This window comes from Pelmatolapia mariae, linkage group LG20 (genome assembly GCF_036321145.2).
Source record: "Pelmatolapia mariae isolate MD_Pm_ZW linkage group LG20, Pm_UMD_F_2, whole genome shotgun sequence".
In the NCBI taxonomy this organism is placed as follows: Eukaryota; Metazoa; Chordata; class Actinopteri; order Cichliformes; family Cichlidae; genus Pelmatolapia; species Pelmatolapia mariae.
In genome coordinates, this window is record NC_086244.1 from 32,801,535 (window position 1) to 32,820,716 (window position 19,182).

At 38.6% G+C, this 19,182-nt stretch overlaps 1 protein-coding gene across 7 annotated transcripts in view; it reads left to right on the top strand.

Annotated features, from left to right (window-relative positions):
- Positions 1 to 208: 208 nt before the first annotated feature.
- The window catches only part of bsna (bassoon presynaptic cytomatrix protein a), a 129,342-nt gene continuing 110,368 nt past the window's right edge, over positions 209 to 19,182 (top strand). For all 7 annotated transcript variants that reach the window (XM_063463298.1, XM_063463300.1, XM_063463299.1 and 4 more), the window contains exon 1: positions 209 to 865. In XM_063463298.1, the coding sequence (XP_063319368.1) occupies positions 209 to 865 (657 nt within the window). The remainder of the gene's footprint in view (positions 866 to 19,182) is intronic.

The window sequence follows — 19,182 nt, forward strand, 5'->3', positions numbered from 1 at the left end:
CTGATTTTGACTTTTTTTCCTTTGCTTTGTCTCTTCTAGGGGTCCAATGGGTTCAATGGGTAGTCCCAAGCCTGGCATGCAACAAGGAGGCCATGGAGGAGGAGGAATGGGAGGAGGAGGGATGGGTGGAATGGGAGGAGGTGGGATGGGAGGAATGGGAGGAGGAGGAATGGGAGGAGGCGGGATGGGTGGAATGGGAGGAGGTGGGATGGGAGGAATGGGAGGAGGCGGGATGGGAGGAATGGGAGGAGGTATGGGAGGAATAGGTGGAGGCGGGATGGGGGGAATGGGAGGAGGGATGGGAGGGATGGGAGGATTAGGTGGAGGAGGGATGGGGGGAATGGGAGGAGGAATGGGGGGAATGGGAGGAGGAATGGGGGGAATGGGAGGAGGAATGGGCAGTGGAGGAATAGGGTCAAGAGCTGGTGAGCCTTACCGCCTGGCCACTCATGAAGCTCCTACCTCTCCTAGACATATGCAGTCCAGCCAGGCCTCTGGAATGGGGCAGGGCCCAGGGTCTGGTCAAGGGATGGGTCACGGTCCAGCTGGGTCTAGCATGGGGGGTCATGGAGGTCAAAGTCCCGGTCAACATGCCTCTCGCCGAAACCTCCAAGTTGACTTCAGTGGTTCCGGCGGCTCCAGGACAGGTCGGTCTCCTTCTTTGTCTCCTGACCGTGGTGTGACACCCACCTCACCATACTCAGTGCCACAGATAGCACCCATGCCGAGCAGCAAGCTGTGCCCAGTGTGCACCACCACAGAGCTGTCCAACCCACCGGCTGTACCCAACTACAACACCTGCACCCAGTGCAAGGCCACTGTCTGCAACCAGTGTGGATTCAACCCCAACCCCCACCTCACTGAGGTAGGTCAGATTTAACAGTCAAGAGGTGCTTGCATGACTATTTGTTTATAAATATATATAATATAATATATATAAATAATATGATCAGGCTCATTACTAAGTGTTTAGGTAATTATCAAATTAATACTATTGGTGGACAGAAGGCAATCCTTCAGTTTTAAATGTTTAGAAATAACAGAAAAAAAGGGGACCGTGCAGCTAAACTCTGAATGTTGAAGAATGGATCGATCAGAGAGATGGTTTCAGATGTTTTTTCTGGCCTGTTGAGTCAGTGAATGAAAAGAAGGACAGATAGAGAGAGGGAGTGAGAGAAGTTTTTGCTTGAAGAGGCACTTCTTTTTTGACCAATAAAACACATTTGACTTGGATCAGATTGAACTGATGTGAGTGACCGAAAGAAGGGAGTAAATGCAGCGATCAAAGAAATGGGAGAAATGGCTTAAGGTGAGGGCAGTGTTGGGCCCAGAAGTGTGAAAGAATAAAGTTATATAAATAATTAAATACATGTCATTTATATAAAAACAGTGAGCAGTTTGAATAAGCAGTACAAAAGCTGCATAAAGAACTTTATTTGTGATAGACTGTGCATATGTAGATTCATCAAGTCAAAGCACTTCCTTGGTGCCAGAATCTCCATTAGTGTGCTAAGACATGACACATGGGTCACAAATGAGACTCAACTTAGGTGTGATGTGAAAACAGAAGGCCAAGGATTCTTGTATTTTGCAGTCAAAAGACAAGTTGAAAGGATGGATCAGTGCGATGTTCAGAGGTGTATGTAGGGATGAGGAGGAGGAAAAAGGTTAAGAGTCTCGTTTTGATTGAGAGGTTGATGCTCGCTTTTGGTGATGGGGTCAAACTATCAGCCTCTTGTCAGCATCTGATGACTAATATCAAATATCAACATCTCTGAGCAGAAAGACTTTAGACAGAGAGCACAACCTCACTAGATTCAAAAGCATAAGACTCTCTCTGATATATTAGCCATGCCGACACTCATTGATTCCCACTGTTGTCAGATACAGGCGCTTCTCATTCACAGACACCACAACAAACACTCTGCTGAATTAAACAAACAACTGTGTTTGTGTTGTTGTGACTCATTTTTCATTTGCTTTGGCACACTGGAACCAGAAGTATGTACCTAGTACATCATTCACCCCCATTGCTCCATGCTAACAAATTAGCATAGTAAATGGCTAATTATATTCAGGGTTAGAACACTCACAGATTGTGCTGGCAAGTAAAAGTCTTCTTTCTGTTTAAAAAAAAGGAAACTAATACAGCTTAGTAAATGTGGAATCATGTTCACTATCACTAACACTTGCTGTGTCGTCATACTTTTACGTCACAAAACATATCCTTTAAAATGTGTTAGCCTGGAGCTGGTGGTTGCATAATACATAGTCAGAACAAAGATGATTTTAGAGCTTATATGCAGGGTGTCAGCTTCTTGTGAACGATACAGTGTTAATGTTAAGTAATTATTAGCATAGCCTGTCAAGGTTTTACCGCTGTTGTGTGTTTTTTGAGCTCTCCTACTCTATTTGTAGTATAGCAACTTCTGTCAGACTTGTATGTGATCATTTTTTGTACGAAACTTAGATCAGATTTGCAGATCCTCTACTTGCGGTCCAGTGTGTGTATGTAAAGGAAAGAGAGAGTGAGTAGTACATGCTGATAACAGTGGATTGTGCTAATGAAGTGGGGGAAGGCAGAGATTGATAAGCCTCAGATTTGTAATATATTAAAAAACACAAAATACACGCACGCGTATACACTCACATAGCTTCACACATACAACAACACTACATAGACACATGCATACTGTCTGTGGACACTCACTGATGTTGGCACTCACCCTAACTTTAACCTCAAACAGCCCTTTATGGAAAACCCACACACACGCACGCGCGCACACACACACACGTACATACTTCGTGCATTAAGCCTGTGCAATAAATTGTGATGTTAATCAATTGAAGGAACCAACAGAGATTTCCTGTAGAGAAAATATAACTCAACAGCATAAAACTCAATATACCCTTAGGTGAAGAAGCCCTTTATTATCTTTCGTTCACATATCTGTAGAATGGTGGAGATGGGGGGAAAACATGTTGCATCTGTTTGCTGCATTTGAGTCACAAACCCTCCATCTTGTACCGATTAATTCTCTGGTCCTGCTGTTGTTTGGGTTTGTATGAATTATGGATCAGCTCTCTTCTCCTGTTAACATTCTCACTGTTTTCAATGTCCCTGCTAGTCAATGGTCCCACAGTTCTGTCTTGCAAACCTTATTAATGCAAAGCAAATTACAATATTAATATGACTTATTTACTAACGACAGCATGAGATTAGTAAGCATAAGCATACAAAAATAAAACATTTAAATGCCATAATTAAACAAATATGCTCCATAACATCCAATAATGCACAAAGCAAACACTGACAACTGTCTGTCACTCCTTAAATATTTTTTAGGGTTTATTATATTGAAATCCACACATTTCTTTCCCATCCTTTTAGGAAAAAAAATACACACTGAAGGTTTTCTGCTTCCACTGAAATAAATAGACTCATACAAAAAACCCTCTTCCTTTACTTCTGTGTGTGAAGGGATCCAGCCATGTTATGTCTGCATATATAGATTAATACTTAATCTAAACATTATCCACTAATATCACTTCTAATCAATGTACCATGTACCCTAGTAATCCGACAAGCAGGGCTATGCTCCATATCTGCTGTGCTATGTTCTGATTTGATTTGCATAATTTAACATTAAACAGATGCAGCCAGGCAAGGAAAGAGATTATTTTAGCTATATTGGGAATCAGCTATGTTTTTATTATGGGTATTTACGAACAGAAAATACCACATGACAGCTAGAATACAATTGATAAAGGTGTGTTTTTTATATTTTATGATTAATTATATTTTAATAGGAAAAGGAGAAGACAGGAAAAATAAATGGCACAAAAAGGCATAAGACATTTTCTCGCTCAAAGTTTTAATTCTTTACATCTGTATGTTGAGGCTTAACCAAATTGTTTTATTAAAAAAAAATGCAGAAAAGTACTTTAACTGAGCGAGTCGTCTTATAGAGAACTCCAAGTTGCATATCTGATCTCACACTGAGAACACCAAACCAGGAGAGAGACATCAATTATCCAGCCAAATAGCAGGATGAGAGAGAGATTATGATCGATGTATCTAATTCAAGAAGGTGGCATTTATGAAACTTGGCTTTCATGCCATTAATTGGCATTTGTGCACAATGATGAGTCATTTGGAATCATGCACTGAATATACAAACTGTGGATTATATTGTCATGTCAGCGGGCTGTATTTTTTTTGCAAATGGTATAGCACTTTTGCATTAGTGTAATAATTACCTACACTAAGAAAGCGACTAAATTCTTACTCAACTAAATGAGGGGAAAAAAGTAGACTAATTGACTAGTCTAAAACTAAGAAACACTGAAATATTTAGTTAAATGTCAAAACCATTTAATGGAAAATGTCAAAAACTGATAAGAAAGGCGTTTTAAGCCATTAATGACATTCTTCGATAACGAATCATGTTGATTAACTGTGCGTCACCTTGCATTGTGCATTATCAACATTACAAGTTATGATCCAGACAGCGAAGAAGAAAAATACTTATATATATGATATGAAAAAATATAAATGTAATATATGTTCATGTATTTCTAAAATATGAGAACATCTGGAAGATGAATAAATCGCGACTTGCTGTGCGTTATTAATGATGCAGATTGTTGAAAATTCATGACAACCACTTGAACAAGGTAAAATCTAACATAACAAATCAATAAAACATTGAGCTATTTTCTTCCGCTTATCTGTCAGTCAGGTCGTGGTGGCAGCAGGGAAACCCAAACTTTCCTCTTGCCACTTCCCCCAGCTTATCCGGGGAAATGTCGAGTGTTTCCCAGGACAGCTGATAGATGTAATCGCTCCAGCATACCCGGGTCTATGTTGTGGCCTCTGGCTGCTAACACACGCCTGGTCTGAAGACTTTACCCAGGAGATGACGGTGTTAGCCGTATCCTTTCGATGTGGAAGAGTAGCGACTCTACGCTGAACCCCTCCCAAATGAACAAACTCATCACCCTATCGCTAAGGAACAGCCCATCCACCTTTCAGAGAAAACTCATTTCCGCTGCTTGTATCCATGACCTTGTACTAATAGTGGTAACAAAAAGATAGACCAAGATTCACAGATTTATGGGGTTTCTCAACAGCGATTCACCATCTAGTGGCAGATAGCTGCATAACATTTAGGACGCGATAGTTCACTGGCATTGGGCATCAGTTAAAATTAGTTAGATTAAATGACCAGTAAGTCTACATACACATATGTCTTCATTTCTTAATTTGATTAACATTTCAGGTTAATCAAAGTTTCTTTTAGTTGTTCTAACTCTCTTATCAATACGAGTCCACTCAGTTCTGATAGCTTGATTTAATTTGGCCTGATTCAGTTTACCCAATGCTTTCACTCACTGTATGTGCAAAGTGGCTGGTTATGAATACTCAATAACACTTCAATGAGTTACCGATAAAACTCCAACAGAACAAATTTGAATGGTGAAAATTAAATTGACTGTTTACTGATTTACAAGAAAATCATTTGAATTCATAATCCAGTGTGTAATCAATTCATGGCTTAAGTCTTCTGCACGCTGCAGTAACAGAAAATATTGCCAAGGCGTGCTGTGTGGTAGGTGGAGAGCATACCCAAAATGCAGGAACCCTCAGACTAAAGTAAACTCAAAGTGCAGCTTTATTAGCTAGCACCAGCAAGCTTAACAAAAACATAAGGTGAGTACAACAATGACATGATGAAGACCAGAGGGAAACTGAGGACTTTAATACGCACATGAGGTAACTAGGAAGATGCAAAACAGCTGGGCAAAAGAAGGCACAAGTGAACAAAGTCAGACAGGGGAAGCAAAACTGAATACAAGCGGGACAAGAAACTATCAAAATAAAACAGGATGCTACCATTAAGACTGAGACATACAGACTTGACAAACACAAAGGGAGAATAAACAGAGACATGACTGGGGAAACAGACAAAGAATACACAGAAAACAGACAATCAAAACTACAAGACTTTAACCACAAACCCTTAAAAATAAACAAAAAAGAAAACACAAAACTAAGAATACTCATCAAATCAAATCACTTTTAGTGTCACATCGCATTACTGGTACACTGGTACAGCACATGTGAGGGAAGTTCTTGTGTGCAAGCTTCACAAGCAATAGTGGTGTACAAAATATAAGAAATATTAAAAAAAAATGCACATTACTAAATATGCATACCAAATATATATATATATATATATACACATACATATGTGTGTATGTGTATATGCATATACAGAAAGTCAGTAGATGAATACTGTTCAAAAATGGCATTTATGTGCAATATGGAGTGCATAAAATATCATAGTTTCAATAAAGTGACAGTAAAGTGTCCAGTGTTGGGGAGTAACGGTACACATGTACCGGCATTACGTATTTAAAATACAAAATATGAGTAACTGTATTCCGTTACAGTTACCGTTTACAAGGGTGGTATTCAGAATACAGTTACTTTGTTGAAATAAATGGATTACACAGGGGTCTTTTCCTGTTTCATATGTTAGGCTATGCCCTCTCTATTTTTGGTAATTCCACACCGGTGGAATCACAAACAGCAACACAAACACGCAATAAGAGGCTCTAATGCATGTTTTTCAATCTCGCGGCCCATGTCACCCCTACTTGCGGCCCACATAATGATGTAAAGAAATAGTTTTAAAAATTATTATTCAAAAATGATTTAACATGAAGGCAATAGGCAGAGTGTTACAGGCATCGCCCTAAAGAATGTAACTTCATGGGCAGTGTAGTCTGTGCTGCAGGGAGAATGGACTGCCATACCCGTTATGTGTCTGTGAGCACGAGGAGGGAGAAAAAGGAGAGTCGAAAAGTACAAGTTGTCACCGACCAGAAACGGGAGCTGGAAGCATGTAAATATAATAATAACCACTGCAGCCAAAAAGAGTGCCTGACGAGCCCAGTTGTAAGTAAGCTATTAAGACTCGACTGTACACTGTGTTCGTGTTTTCCTGACAGAAGTAGTCTGAACAGTCTGGGGTGACTGGAGTCTTTGATGATCCTCCCCGCTTTCCTCAGGCACCGCTTCCTGTACATGTCCTGGAGGGAGGGAAGCTCACCTCCAACTATCCTTTCGGACCACCACACCGCACTGGTCTCTGGAGAGCTTTCTCTTAACTAAGAATAAGAGATCACAAATCAAAGAAAAGGAAAATAAAATATAGCTCTATTTTCTGTTTCCCACATTGTGGAGGGTGACTTTACATCTAAAAGGGAAAATGAGTAGGGAAGAGGTGAAAGTGGGATTCAGCAGATGGAGAAACCCTAAAGTTGGTTGGCTCCTCAAGTTCCAGTATGGTTGAATGGCAACAGGACTATCTCTTCTGTTCTCAGGCCATCCCTGATGGCTCGGAAAAACTTGCAGTTCTTTCTCTGTGTATGCTTGCTGCTCACTTTCCTTCACTGAAAATGTCTTCAATTAGTTTTTGGTCATTGAAAACTGTGACCTGTTTACCAAAGATGTAATGATGAAACTTGGTGCAAACGTGGACAATATACAGCATTTCCTTTTCTATTTGTGCATAGCTCGTTTCTGCATCTGTTAGAAACCTAGACCAGTTGTGGGGAACTCCAGGCCTCAAGGGCCAGAGTCCTGCAGGTTTTGATGTGTGATGTGTTATCTTGATCCAACACAGCTTATTTAAATGGTTAAATTATCTCCTCAATTTGTCAGAGTCTTTCTGATGATTTGGCTGCCAAGCAAACTCCATGTTGCTTTTCAGTAAATGTCACAGGGATGCATCTTCCTCACTCCCTTAACCTTGGTGAAATATGTGACAAACCCCAGAAAACACCGTAGACCTTTTTTATCAGAGGGGGGAGCCATGCAAATAATGCCTCAACTTTAGCTGGGTCTGGCTTAAGACCATCTGCAGTGAGTAAGTGTCCAACGTATGGCACTTGAGTCTTGCGAATAAAACAGCAGTCTGAGCCATCGGTACCTGTCAACAGGAGTGTTGAAGGTTGTGAGGAATGAAGACTCTTCATCAAGTTCTAGCTACAGAAATCCAGAGTTTGCATCCAGGACTGAGAATATTTTTGCACCTGGCATGACAGATACAACCTCCTCAATAGTGTGCATGGGGTAATGCTCTCTTTTGAGGACTTTACGCAGAATACTAGGATCAAAACAAATCCTTACTTTGCCTCCTCGGGTGACTGCTACCATGGAGCTGACCCATTTCATGGGTTGTTCAACTTTAGCAATGTGGCGATTTCTTTCCATCTCATGTAGTTTCTGCACAATTTTCTCTTTCAGTGCTGCAGGCTGTCTGACACAGGATGTACAACTCCTTTTGCGCTGGCATTTGTCTCTGAGACAATTCATACTCCTGGGGAATCTCTATGGCTATAGGAAGTGTCAGATCCTCACCTCTATCAAGTAGTCTTTGTTACACTCTTTTTCCACTAAGTCCCACAATTTTGGCATCGACTACCATGTCATCTGAGTCAGTATACTCACAGTCCATTAAAAGCAACCCTAATCCTATTCAAAGCGGTCAAAACTTTCACTTGGCCTTGCCTGTTGAAGCAATGACAAGCAATTAGCTTAGTTTCCCTTGGTTTTATGTAGCTGGCAAACCTATTCAGTATCTTAGTGGGGTCCTCTTTCTTCCTGTCCGCCCAGTTCAGACTCTTGTAGATTTCTCTGCCTTCCTCATCAATCCACGTACCTAGCCAATCCTGCTCTCTGCTTAGCTGTGACTGCGGCACGTGAAAGACGAATATGGCTTGAGCTGTGAATCTGTTGAACTGCACTTGCTAAATCTGTTCTTGACAGACATCTGTCACCATGTATGGTATCGTAACTGCCAGAAAAAACAAATGGGAGCTCAAGAAATAATGGCTTTTTAAATTTCCAAATCACTCCACAATTACAACACATGTCTGCCCTCTGGTGGCAGGAGGAGTACTCAGAACAAGCTGGAAATTAACAGCACTCCCAGCACACCCAATATATTACAGTCATCACCATCTGTGTTTCCGATATGCCTGCAGTAAAATTACAGGTGGCATTTTTTGTTTTAAAATGGATAAATAGCATCTAGGAATGAACCAGATGAACTCCTGCTCATTTGATGTTTTGTGTGTGCTGTGCGGTGCGTACTGGAGTTGTCAGTTTAGCACATTAAAAGGATAAACCCCGAGTGTTGCAGCTCTTATGAATATAGATGGGGGATAGTGAAACACCCACACGACATGTATTTGCAGCTCATTTATGTGAGTTATTCATTCCTTGAAAAAAGTACACCTGGGGAAATATGCTAAAAAGCCTTGCTGTGTTGGTTCACATCTGAATCCATAAAGATTATTTGCTAATGTGTTGCGGGTTGTTACCTTTCCAGATGTTCTGAAGATTAGACTGAAAAAACAGTCAAATTTGGCTTTTAATGTTGCAGTAAACAGAAGTCTTAAAAGAAAAGGGATAAAAACAAACACAAAAAATTGACCGCCTTCCTTCAGCAGCTCAGCCCTCACTTTACAGACAAACCAACAAGACCTGCTATCCCTCTTAAAAATCCTCTACTTGGGCCATTGTATTTGTATACTATTATAACAACAGTTTAACCACTGACCTTTTGTTTCTTCTCTTCATTTGCTGAGGATTCTTGATCTATTGCAGTTTAAGTAAACAAAGATCGGAAACCTGCTCTGGAATAAGAAAGAATTCCATTGGTTCATGTAAGTTATATAGTCTCTTGTTAAAGAGCCGTTTGAAACCTTGGAAAGAAATAGGTTACTTAGGTAACATGGGTAATATTTCCATAGCTTTACTTTAAAACCTTAACATTAGTACTCATGCAATTAGTCTATCTTCTTCCTCCCGTGATCACACTGCATCATACAGTTTAACTTAGTTATACTAAATATTTTATTATTAACTTTGCATAAAGTGTAGCTCTTTGATTACACCTTCTGAGGTGGGATAACACGCTAGTTCCAATAAAGTACTTGAGGCAAAACCTGCAAAGTATAAACTTTTTTTTTCAGAAGACGACAAATATTATACTTTTTAACATGAAAACAAGTTGCCAACTATACCTTTGTTAGTCAGTGGTATGAACATACTTACGTCAATATCAGTACAATTATAAAGCTTTTTCAGTCTGCCTAACTACATGATAGCTTTGTCACTTGCCTAATACAGAAAATCTTGCTAGGTATAGTAAACTGAGGGAAGACACACACAAACAACAACTGAAAATTTGCTAATAGGGCAATATCCTAGAACTTCAATACACAGCATCATTAACCTCCTAGGACCTGGCGTCCACATATGTGGACATCACATTTTGGGTTATATAGACCAAAATATTAAATTTTGCTCTACAAGGGCCTGATATCCACTTACGAGGACAATATACTGCCACTGTTCTATCGAAATTTAAAACAAATGTCCTCATATATGGATCTCATTTTTTTCAGAAAAAAAATCAGGTAATTCTTTGTTTTTACATTATCAGGTCCCAATCAGCCCAAAAAGCAAAGAGAAATTAAAAAGGCATGCCATGAAAGAGTTCAGGTCTTAGGAGGTTAAACCTCGTCCACCCGTGCATCTATTCTGGGTCTTTGATGGTGGTATGTTTATTGAAGAAACCAGCTGCTAGTATTCTCACTAACATGGTTAGACTCTGACACACTGTTTTATGATTGTTGTTTACTGTCTTATTTAAAATTTCATTATGTAGATGTAATGTTGTTAATATTTGATGAGACTTTTTGATGGACTTTTCCAAATCATGTTATGGACTATAATAAGGAAAAGGAGACTTCAAAATTATTCCAAGTGTTTCTCATTCATGGAGCCCAAAGCTGTTCATTTTTTACTTTACCACTTCGTAGATGTTATTGACAGATTTCTTTCTCTTTTTTTCTTTGGTTTTTTACTTTATTTTATTGAAAAATCTGTGGGAAAAGTAAAGTTACCAATTTCCTGAAATCTTATAAAATATTTTCACTTTTAATGATCCTTATCTCTTGTATCGTTCTCAGCTAAATTGCATTATTTTATTCCAAATGACATTCATCTGCTGGAAAATACACTGTGCCAGATGTAGTCATGCAAACTGATGTGCTGACTCCATTTTATTATTCTATGTGATATATGACAAGACTATTCCATTATTCAAAACAGAATTAAAAGCATTGAGGCCTTTATCCCAGTGCCTTGAGAAGAAGGAATAGAAAATCTCTCTCATGTTTTTTTAATTAGGTGGAGTATTACAGTAATGTGTTTTACATCTTTCTTAAATTGTGTTCACTTGTTACATCTTTCATTGAAAAATACAAACAAAAAATGGTTTGACAGTAAAAACTGTCATTAATTCATTTGTGATACTATGAAATTGTTGTACATTTACAGTATTCATGCAGCTGTTTCATTACAGGAAGTTACCTTTAGGGCTAAAATACTTTGCCAAGATAGCAGTAAACAGAGATTTACAGCTAATGCCAAAAAAAGCAAAATAACAACAGAAAAAAAACAAGCTATCATCCATTTTTTAAACCTTTTCTGCATGAACATTAACATATCAATAAAAAAAAAGCATCCGAATTTGATCCATAACAAGAGTTCAAATCAGTCTATTTTGTTTAAATATGCAAATATTATAATTCTTATTATTATATATCAGTATTACATAATGAGTATAACTAAAACGTGTGTTAAAGTTTTATGTCTTATAAGCACTGTTGTTAATACTGACTAAGTCTTGTCTACCTGCATCTGTCCCTGTCTTTTCTTTCGGCTAAACCTTTTGGCAGCATGTCTTCCTCCCTGTAGCCTGTTTGTTGTTCAACAGATTGAGTGCTAATTTTAGACTCAGCGTGCATGTAGGGCTGCTAATAGAAATGTGTGTGTGTGTGTGTGTTTTGGATTAATTCGTTTTTTTGGTGAAATCTGTAGACTGTGCTTCTCTCTCCTCTCAAATCAAAGCACCTGCCCTTCACACGTTCTTTCTATGTGTGTGCTTGTGCCTCCATTGTATTTGGTAATCCATAACATATAATAAAAATGCCAAAAGTATTGACTTGCACATCCAAATCGTTGAATTCAGTTGATTCTATCACTTCCATGGTTACAGGTGTATAAAATCAAGCACCTAGGTGTGCAGACTGCTTCTACGAACATTTGTGAAAGAATGGGTCGCTCTCAGGAGCTCAGTGAATTCCAGTGCAGTACCGTGATAGGATATCACCTGTGCAACAAGTCCAGCTGTGAAATTTCCTCAATGAAATATATTGGGAACCAAAGCAACAAAGAGAAAAGCAGAGCAGATGTTGAGGCGCATGGTGCACAGAGGTCGCCAACTTTCTGCAGTTTTGATAAAACTTTGACAAACAGAGTACTTCAGTTAAATTTTTTTTTTTTAATATCATGTTTTTGGTTAAAACAGACCATTTTGAACATTTACCACGTATTAAAAGTCGTTGAAAGGCCTGAAAGAAAACATTTCCCATGACCAAATTATTCCAGTCTCAAGTTCGAGCCCTGGCACCACAACAGTGTTATGAGTCAGTTTCAGTGGTAATCAGGGGAAATAAGACTAAATATGATTAATTACGGCACTCCATTACATGGGTACCATCCTGTATGCAATAACAAAACATTCCTCGTACAGTATGAGGCATGTAAAACAATAATTCTACCTTGCTTTAATAAAGCAGTCATGCAAGCTGCTGCCATTTGTCTCAAGAAGTAAATATCTCTGTTTGCACTGCTGCAGATGTAAATTTATATATTTTCAAACTTGCTTGGGGGAGTGAGAAATCATCACTGTTATTATGGTAACATTTAAGCCCATTTCACTGTGAACTAACTAACTGACAGCAGGGTTGAGATGATACTAGAATTTTAAACATAATACCTGAAAAATACTCAATACCATTTTTGATTTGACAGGGGAAAAAATGACAAAAATTCTAAGGCATTATGTATATATATATATATAATATTTTCAGGTTGCCTCAGGTAGTGCTGCACCTATGGTGACTTGGCACCCTAAGTTCATTGCTGACCAAATAGAGTTGGTAAGGCAGCCTGCTCCAATCTGGGACCGCAAGAAGCAGGGTACACCCTGGACAGGTCGCAGTTGCAGGGCTAACACAGACAACCATTCACATCTATGGGCAATTTAGAGTTTCCAGTTGACCTGTCCCCACTAACTGCATGTCTTTGGACTGTGGGAGGAAGCTGGATTACCCGGAGAGAACCCACGCAAACACGGGAAGAACATGCAAACTCCATGCAGAAAGACCCCGCCCTGACGGTGGAATTCAGGAACTTAGGACCTTCTTGCTGTGAGGCAACAGTGCTAACCACCATTCCACCGTGCTGTCCAAATAACTGTGTTTGTATTTAATAACTGTGCTTTTTATAACATACAGCTAATGCTGCTCTTGGGTAATTAGTAGTAGTAGCTGAGTAACATTATGTGTCAGGCGAAAGAGGTAAAGAGGCACAGTGCCACTGGTATTGATACTGCTGTAAATGCGTATCTAATCTGATAGTAATTATTAGTAATTTAAAGCCTGAGTCACCCACTTGCAGGCTTCCACATAGGAGCACTTTAAAGTAAAACTTTTGATAAATGGGAAAAACTGTACATAAACAGAGGCAAAATTGTGACTGCATATCTTGGAAATTTCTGACGTCATATAATAAGATCAGTGGCAATGTTTTTCACTGACAGATTCAAAGGCTGTGAGAGGTAATTGGAAGCTCTTAAGATGGTAGTTGGTTGGTAAACCGTGCTATGAAGGTAATAATATCTTTCTTAACTTCACATTACTACAGTAGGTGCATTAGGAAAAGTTTTAGACCTAGAGAATTTCTTCTTTTATTTCTTTGGAACAAGGCTCTCTAATAATGTTTTAGGGTTTGAGGCAGTAATTTTCTGCAAGTTAACCAAAATGTAATGTCTAAATCTTATTCAATAGTAGAGTATAAATAGATAAAATGCCAGCCAGGCCACGTGACAAACTCAAACCCACAGTGTGATGAGTACTTGCACCCATCTCAGTAATGTGCATATCTACACTGGTGGCTATTCTAATCCTGGTAACCATGCTGATGATGACATTACTAACACGCAAAAAAAGGAAAGCTAATGACACAGGTTACAGGAATGACACTTTGGTAATTACCTTTCACATTTTTCGGTAATAACAGAATGTATTTATCACACTAATGGCACTTTCCCCCCAGAGGACTGGAAGGAGTTATTCATAACCACCAAAAAAGGGGAAAAAAGAGGTTGTTTTCCCCCATAATGATGGACACGACCGGAATGACCTAAATGAGAGGATATATTCTCATCAGCACAGAAGGCTGATAATGGCAATAATTTAGACAACATTGAATTAATGTAAATATAATGGCTGGTCCCAGCTCATCACTACACAGTTGGGTCTTTTCTTTCAATGTTTGAAGACTACTTGCCCTATGTAAGCATGCATCTTTATATGTCTATATGTTCATTGTATTAATATTAGACACCAAAGAAAAAGATATGTTGTGTTAAAGAGTTAAAGTCTGATTCGGCAGGTCTTTAACCTGTGGATTTATTCAACAGCGTTACCTTTACAGTAACCTTAACACAAACAGCCATAAATCGTTCCCTGTCAATGTCTTCCAAAATAAGTGTGCTACAACAGAAATGAAAGCTTTATATTGATTTTATTTTGAGAGTGTTTTCCACACGATGCTGTTGATCATATTACAAGTTGCTAACTAAACTGCTATTATCCACACAATAGCTCCATTATAGCTCGTCCAGTTTATTGCTGTTGTAAAGGAGCTTGTTGTTTAAGGAAATCATTATCGGCAAGCTCCTTTCCCCAGCTGTCTGAAAGCTTCCTATCAATAGCAGCAGTCTTAAATGAGCTGCAGACACTGGCTTAAGTGCAATCATATGGTAGCGTGAAAAAGAAGTCACAAATAATTATCACTGCCAGGAAGGATTTAAAATGATTTTATGAATTCAGACATGCAATTAAGTTTCATTTTAAGCACTGAAAGTAATCACCTCTTTTAAAGTCACCTTTCCAAATAACTGAAATGTGGGTAAAGCATTTTTCAGTAAGTGTTGAAAATATGATTTACGCTCTTTTCTGACAAATCACGTAGCAGATTTTTTCTTTCTGCCCATCACTTGGCATTGTCCTCCTCCTGCATTCTTGGTGGCTTCGGCCCCCATTTCTTGCTTTCTAATATGCCTTCCACATTTTATCTACTCCTCTAGCTCACTGTCTGGCCTCTCACTGTCTCACGCCACACATCTTTGGTATCCCTCCTCCGTTTGCTGCTCTCCTCCTTTCTCTCTTAAGGAAACAGTCTGCCATGCATGGCTGTCCGTGAGTGAGCACTGAATCAAAAGCCCCAGTGTCTGCATAAACCTCCGCCAAGCAGCAAAAATCCAATTTGAATGCCTCCAGTAACACTGACAACTCAGTGGAAATGTGCACGCGCATACACACACACACATATATGGAAGCACATAGAGTACACAGCATGCCTACAAACAAATTTACTTGAGTAGAGAAATGTGTATGCAATATATCCCTCCAACTTCCCCAAGAAGTTGCTCTGTGACATTTAAATCTAAATTAAAATCGAATGTGGTAATTTGTAGCTCTGTATTTAAGTAAAGATAGCACAAGCACAACACAAAATATGTGTTAAAGTGTTTTTTGAAAAATATAAACTAATTTTGAATTTGATCCCAATACCACGTTTCAAAAACGTGGGATAGGGCATGCTTGCGTCACCTCTTTAAACACCACCCATGTGAGAGATCAGTTTTTGTCTTGAAGTGTTTTCCTCTATTGCTTACTTGGAAAGAATTCAAGCTCCTCAACAGTTCGGTCTCCGTTAGTATATTTTTCATGTCACAATATACCAGATTTTTTAAAAATTATCTGATAAGACTTTTTCATGTCATACCAATGCATGCACAACATTTTTGCAGGACAGCACCAAACAAACAAACATAAGACGAAAACTGTTGTGTGTATGTCAACAAATATTGCTTCATTAATGCTTTCAAAGATGTGACAAGTTACTCATGCCACGTGGCATCAATGCCATCATGAATGTTGGCTTTTGAATGGTGAACTGACACAAACCAGATGGGTCCTGATCTCTTTAGCCTGGAGCACGTTGGCCATGATCTACAAAGAAATATAAAAAACTTCCAACACTTCCTTTTCCTTTACAAATAGAACCAAGTGCTTGTGGGCACTGCCTCTCAGTTTCCCATTTTGATTGGCAATGACAACTGTCATATCCAAATATACATATATGAGCTCTCAAGCATTTTTTGGAAGTAAATAGAGGTTACATTACAAACAGACTTGGCAGGTGGGGGAACCCAGAGTGCAGGCAGTGTTAGTGAAAAAAATTACTCAGAAATAACTCGCATAACCATGAGCTGGAAGCAACTCCAGGCTACGTGTCCTCACTCAACAGTATTTATATTAATCTACCTGTCAAATGTAATTATCTAGTAATTGAAGGTGTTGCTGTCCACTTTAACCCCTGGAAGTAGGAGAGTGGACAGCAAGAACACTGTAGCAGGATGCTATTTTGGGACATGATTTCTACTGCTGTCCCTGTTAAACGGTGTATGTGAGGGAAATATGCTAAAATGTAAATTGAAGTGGAAATGGTTTTGGTTTCTAAAGATGCTAAAGGAATGAAATATCTTGTAAAGACTTTTACATACAGAGTACAAAAGACTCTTTGTCTTTGAGAATTCTTCTCAACTAAAAAAGCTTTTTTGGTCTACCTCCAAAATTTGAAACTTTGACTTAGGCAATCTTTAATAGAAGCATCCACCACTGTAACACCATACACATGACTATGTGCATAATATTTATAAAATTTAATATGATTTTTCCCTTTTCTTTCTCTTTCTTGAACTCTTTTTGACTATTTGTAACACAGTCCCTCACAGAGTGCCACGCCTCTCTCCATTTATACTGCTAATAATTTCTATTATTCGAAAATTATTCATTAATTTTATTTTCCATTTAGTTTCCACATTTGAGAAGTTACCTCTGCACTATTTTAAATTAAATATGCACTCACTGGCCACTTCATTGGTTACACCTGATCTGTTGGTCGTTAACTCAAACATCTAATCATCCAATCACATGGCATCAACTCAGTGCATTTAGACCAATAGACATGTTCGGCCTGCTCTTATATAATCATAAGAATTGCCAGAAAACTTTTCCGTTCCCTAAACATTACTCTGTATCTACCTCATCTCATCTATAAAGTTCACATTTAGACTATTAAAGTACCAGTTATAAATACATGATTTCATGTCCTGCCATTAAGTTTATTTAATATGTTTCAGTATGACAGAATCACAATGGCCTCCTTGAGAGGATGATCTGAGTTCACATATTCTTCACATATTTTGTAGGACATGTTTTATCTTCATCAGGCTCTTTCTGACTGTGAGTGTCCCCAGTGGGGATACCACCTCTAACCCTGCACTGGTTACTGTGCTGCTCTTTCCAATTAGTCAAACAGAAGCACACTGTCCTGCTTTGAATAAAAACCTGCACTTCTTTTTGTAATTTTTCTGTGTATCTTTAATCTTCCTCAGCTGTACTCTGAGGTCTCAGGGTTTTTTTTCACACTTTGGCAGGCAACCATGGAAACCAGGTTACCCACAGCGAAGGTCATTGTATCCATGATGCATGTTTGAGGATGTGTATGCTTTGATAGCAGGCAGTGCTTTGTGTTCCCACATGTGAAGCTCCTTGAACATGTTGAGACACTGAGGCGAAGGAACCTGCTGGGAATGAGTGTGATGGCAACAGCATGAACAGGCCCACCAGGGAACGCATGCTGAAACATAAACATACAACTAAGTTCAATAACACAAATCCAGACAAACACCATTAATACACATAGGAAAAAAAGCATTTTCAGCAGCTTATTTTTAATGTACTTGATGTCCAAATGATCTGTGTTTATGTAGTACAGTCAAAGATGGCACTTGTTTGTTTAGCCACTGACTCTTTTGTGCCAAGCCAGGGTCCTAATGCAAAAATTAAAACAAAACATCAGCAGACACAGCTCTGTTTTTCTTAATCTTATTTAAAGTAAATGTGTATTTTGTATCATTTACATATTTTTTTTAATGTTGTATTTTCACATAAATAATAATAGTCCTCTGTGCATAAATAACAGAGTTTATTCAGGTATTTCTTCAGTTTGAACATCAAGCAGTGCAAATACTAAACAAACAACTATTTTTTTTTTTTACAATACACTGACTAATGAACATTATCACATAAATAACCTAAGTGTGAAAACAATCTGAGGAATAGACTAAGAAGCATGACAGCAACCCCTTTAAATCTGCTTGTCAAACTTGACTTAATGCATTTATTTTTGGTTCACTTGTGATAAAACTCTCAATCAACACATGAGGCTGTAAATGCACTGGGATCTCAGCACCTCTGTCTGAAGATAGAAAGTCGCTATTTTAGCTTCTGATGTCAGCGCTTTTAATAACTTCAGATGATGTTATGGCAACTAATGTTGAAGTTTTTCAGCGTATTGCTAATTTCCTGTGTGTGTGTATTTTTTTTTTTTTTTTTAACCAGAAAAGCTTTGGACAGGTGTTGACACTGACTCAAAAGCTTACCAGAGTTCTGTCCACTGCAAGGCCAATTGCAACCCCCCATAATGGAACAATTAGAAACTCAATAGCAAAGCCAACTCCTGCAGCTGTATCTGGATCAGTGCATTCATAGATTTGGTCGTCTACTGTCAGATTTCAGCCAAAACCCACACAGCACTGGATGTATTCGCTTTTTTATGTCTGGGTGATAGAAAGCAGGACTGCATATCAACTAGTGGTGCAACGGATAAAAAAATCTCATGGTTCAGATCGGATCACGGTTTTAAGTCATGGATCGGATCAAATTTCGGATCAGCAAAAAAAGAAGAAAAGACAAAATTTTAACATTTACTTATTAACTTTTTAAAGTATTTTTTGCCTATTAAAAACATTCAACTCAAGACTCATTCCACGGAATTATATAAAAACAAATTAAGGCGCAGTATAGGGCAGCACAGGGCTTTGTATCTACCACTCC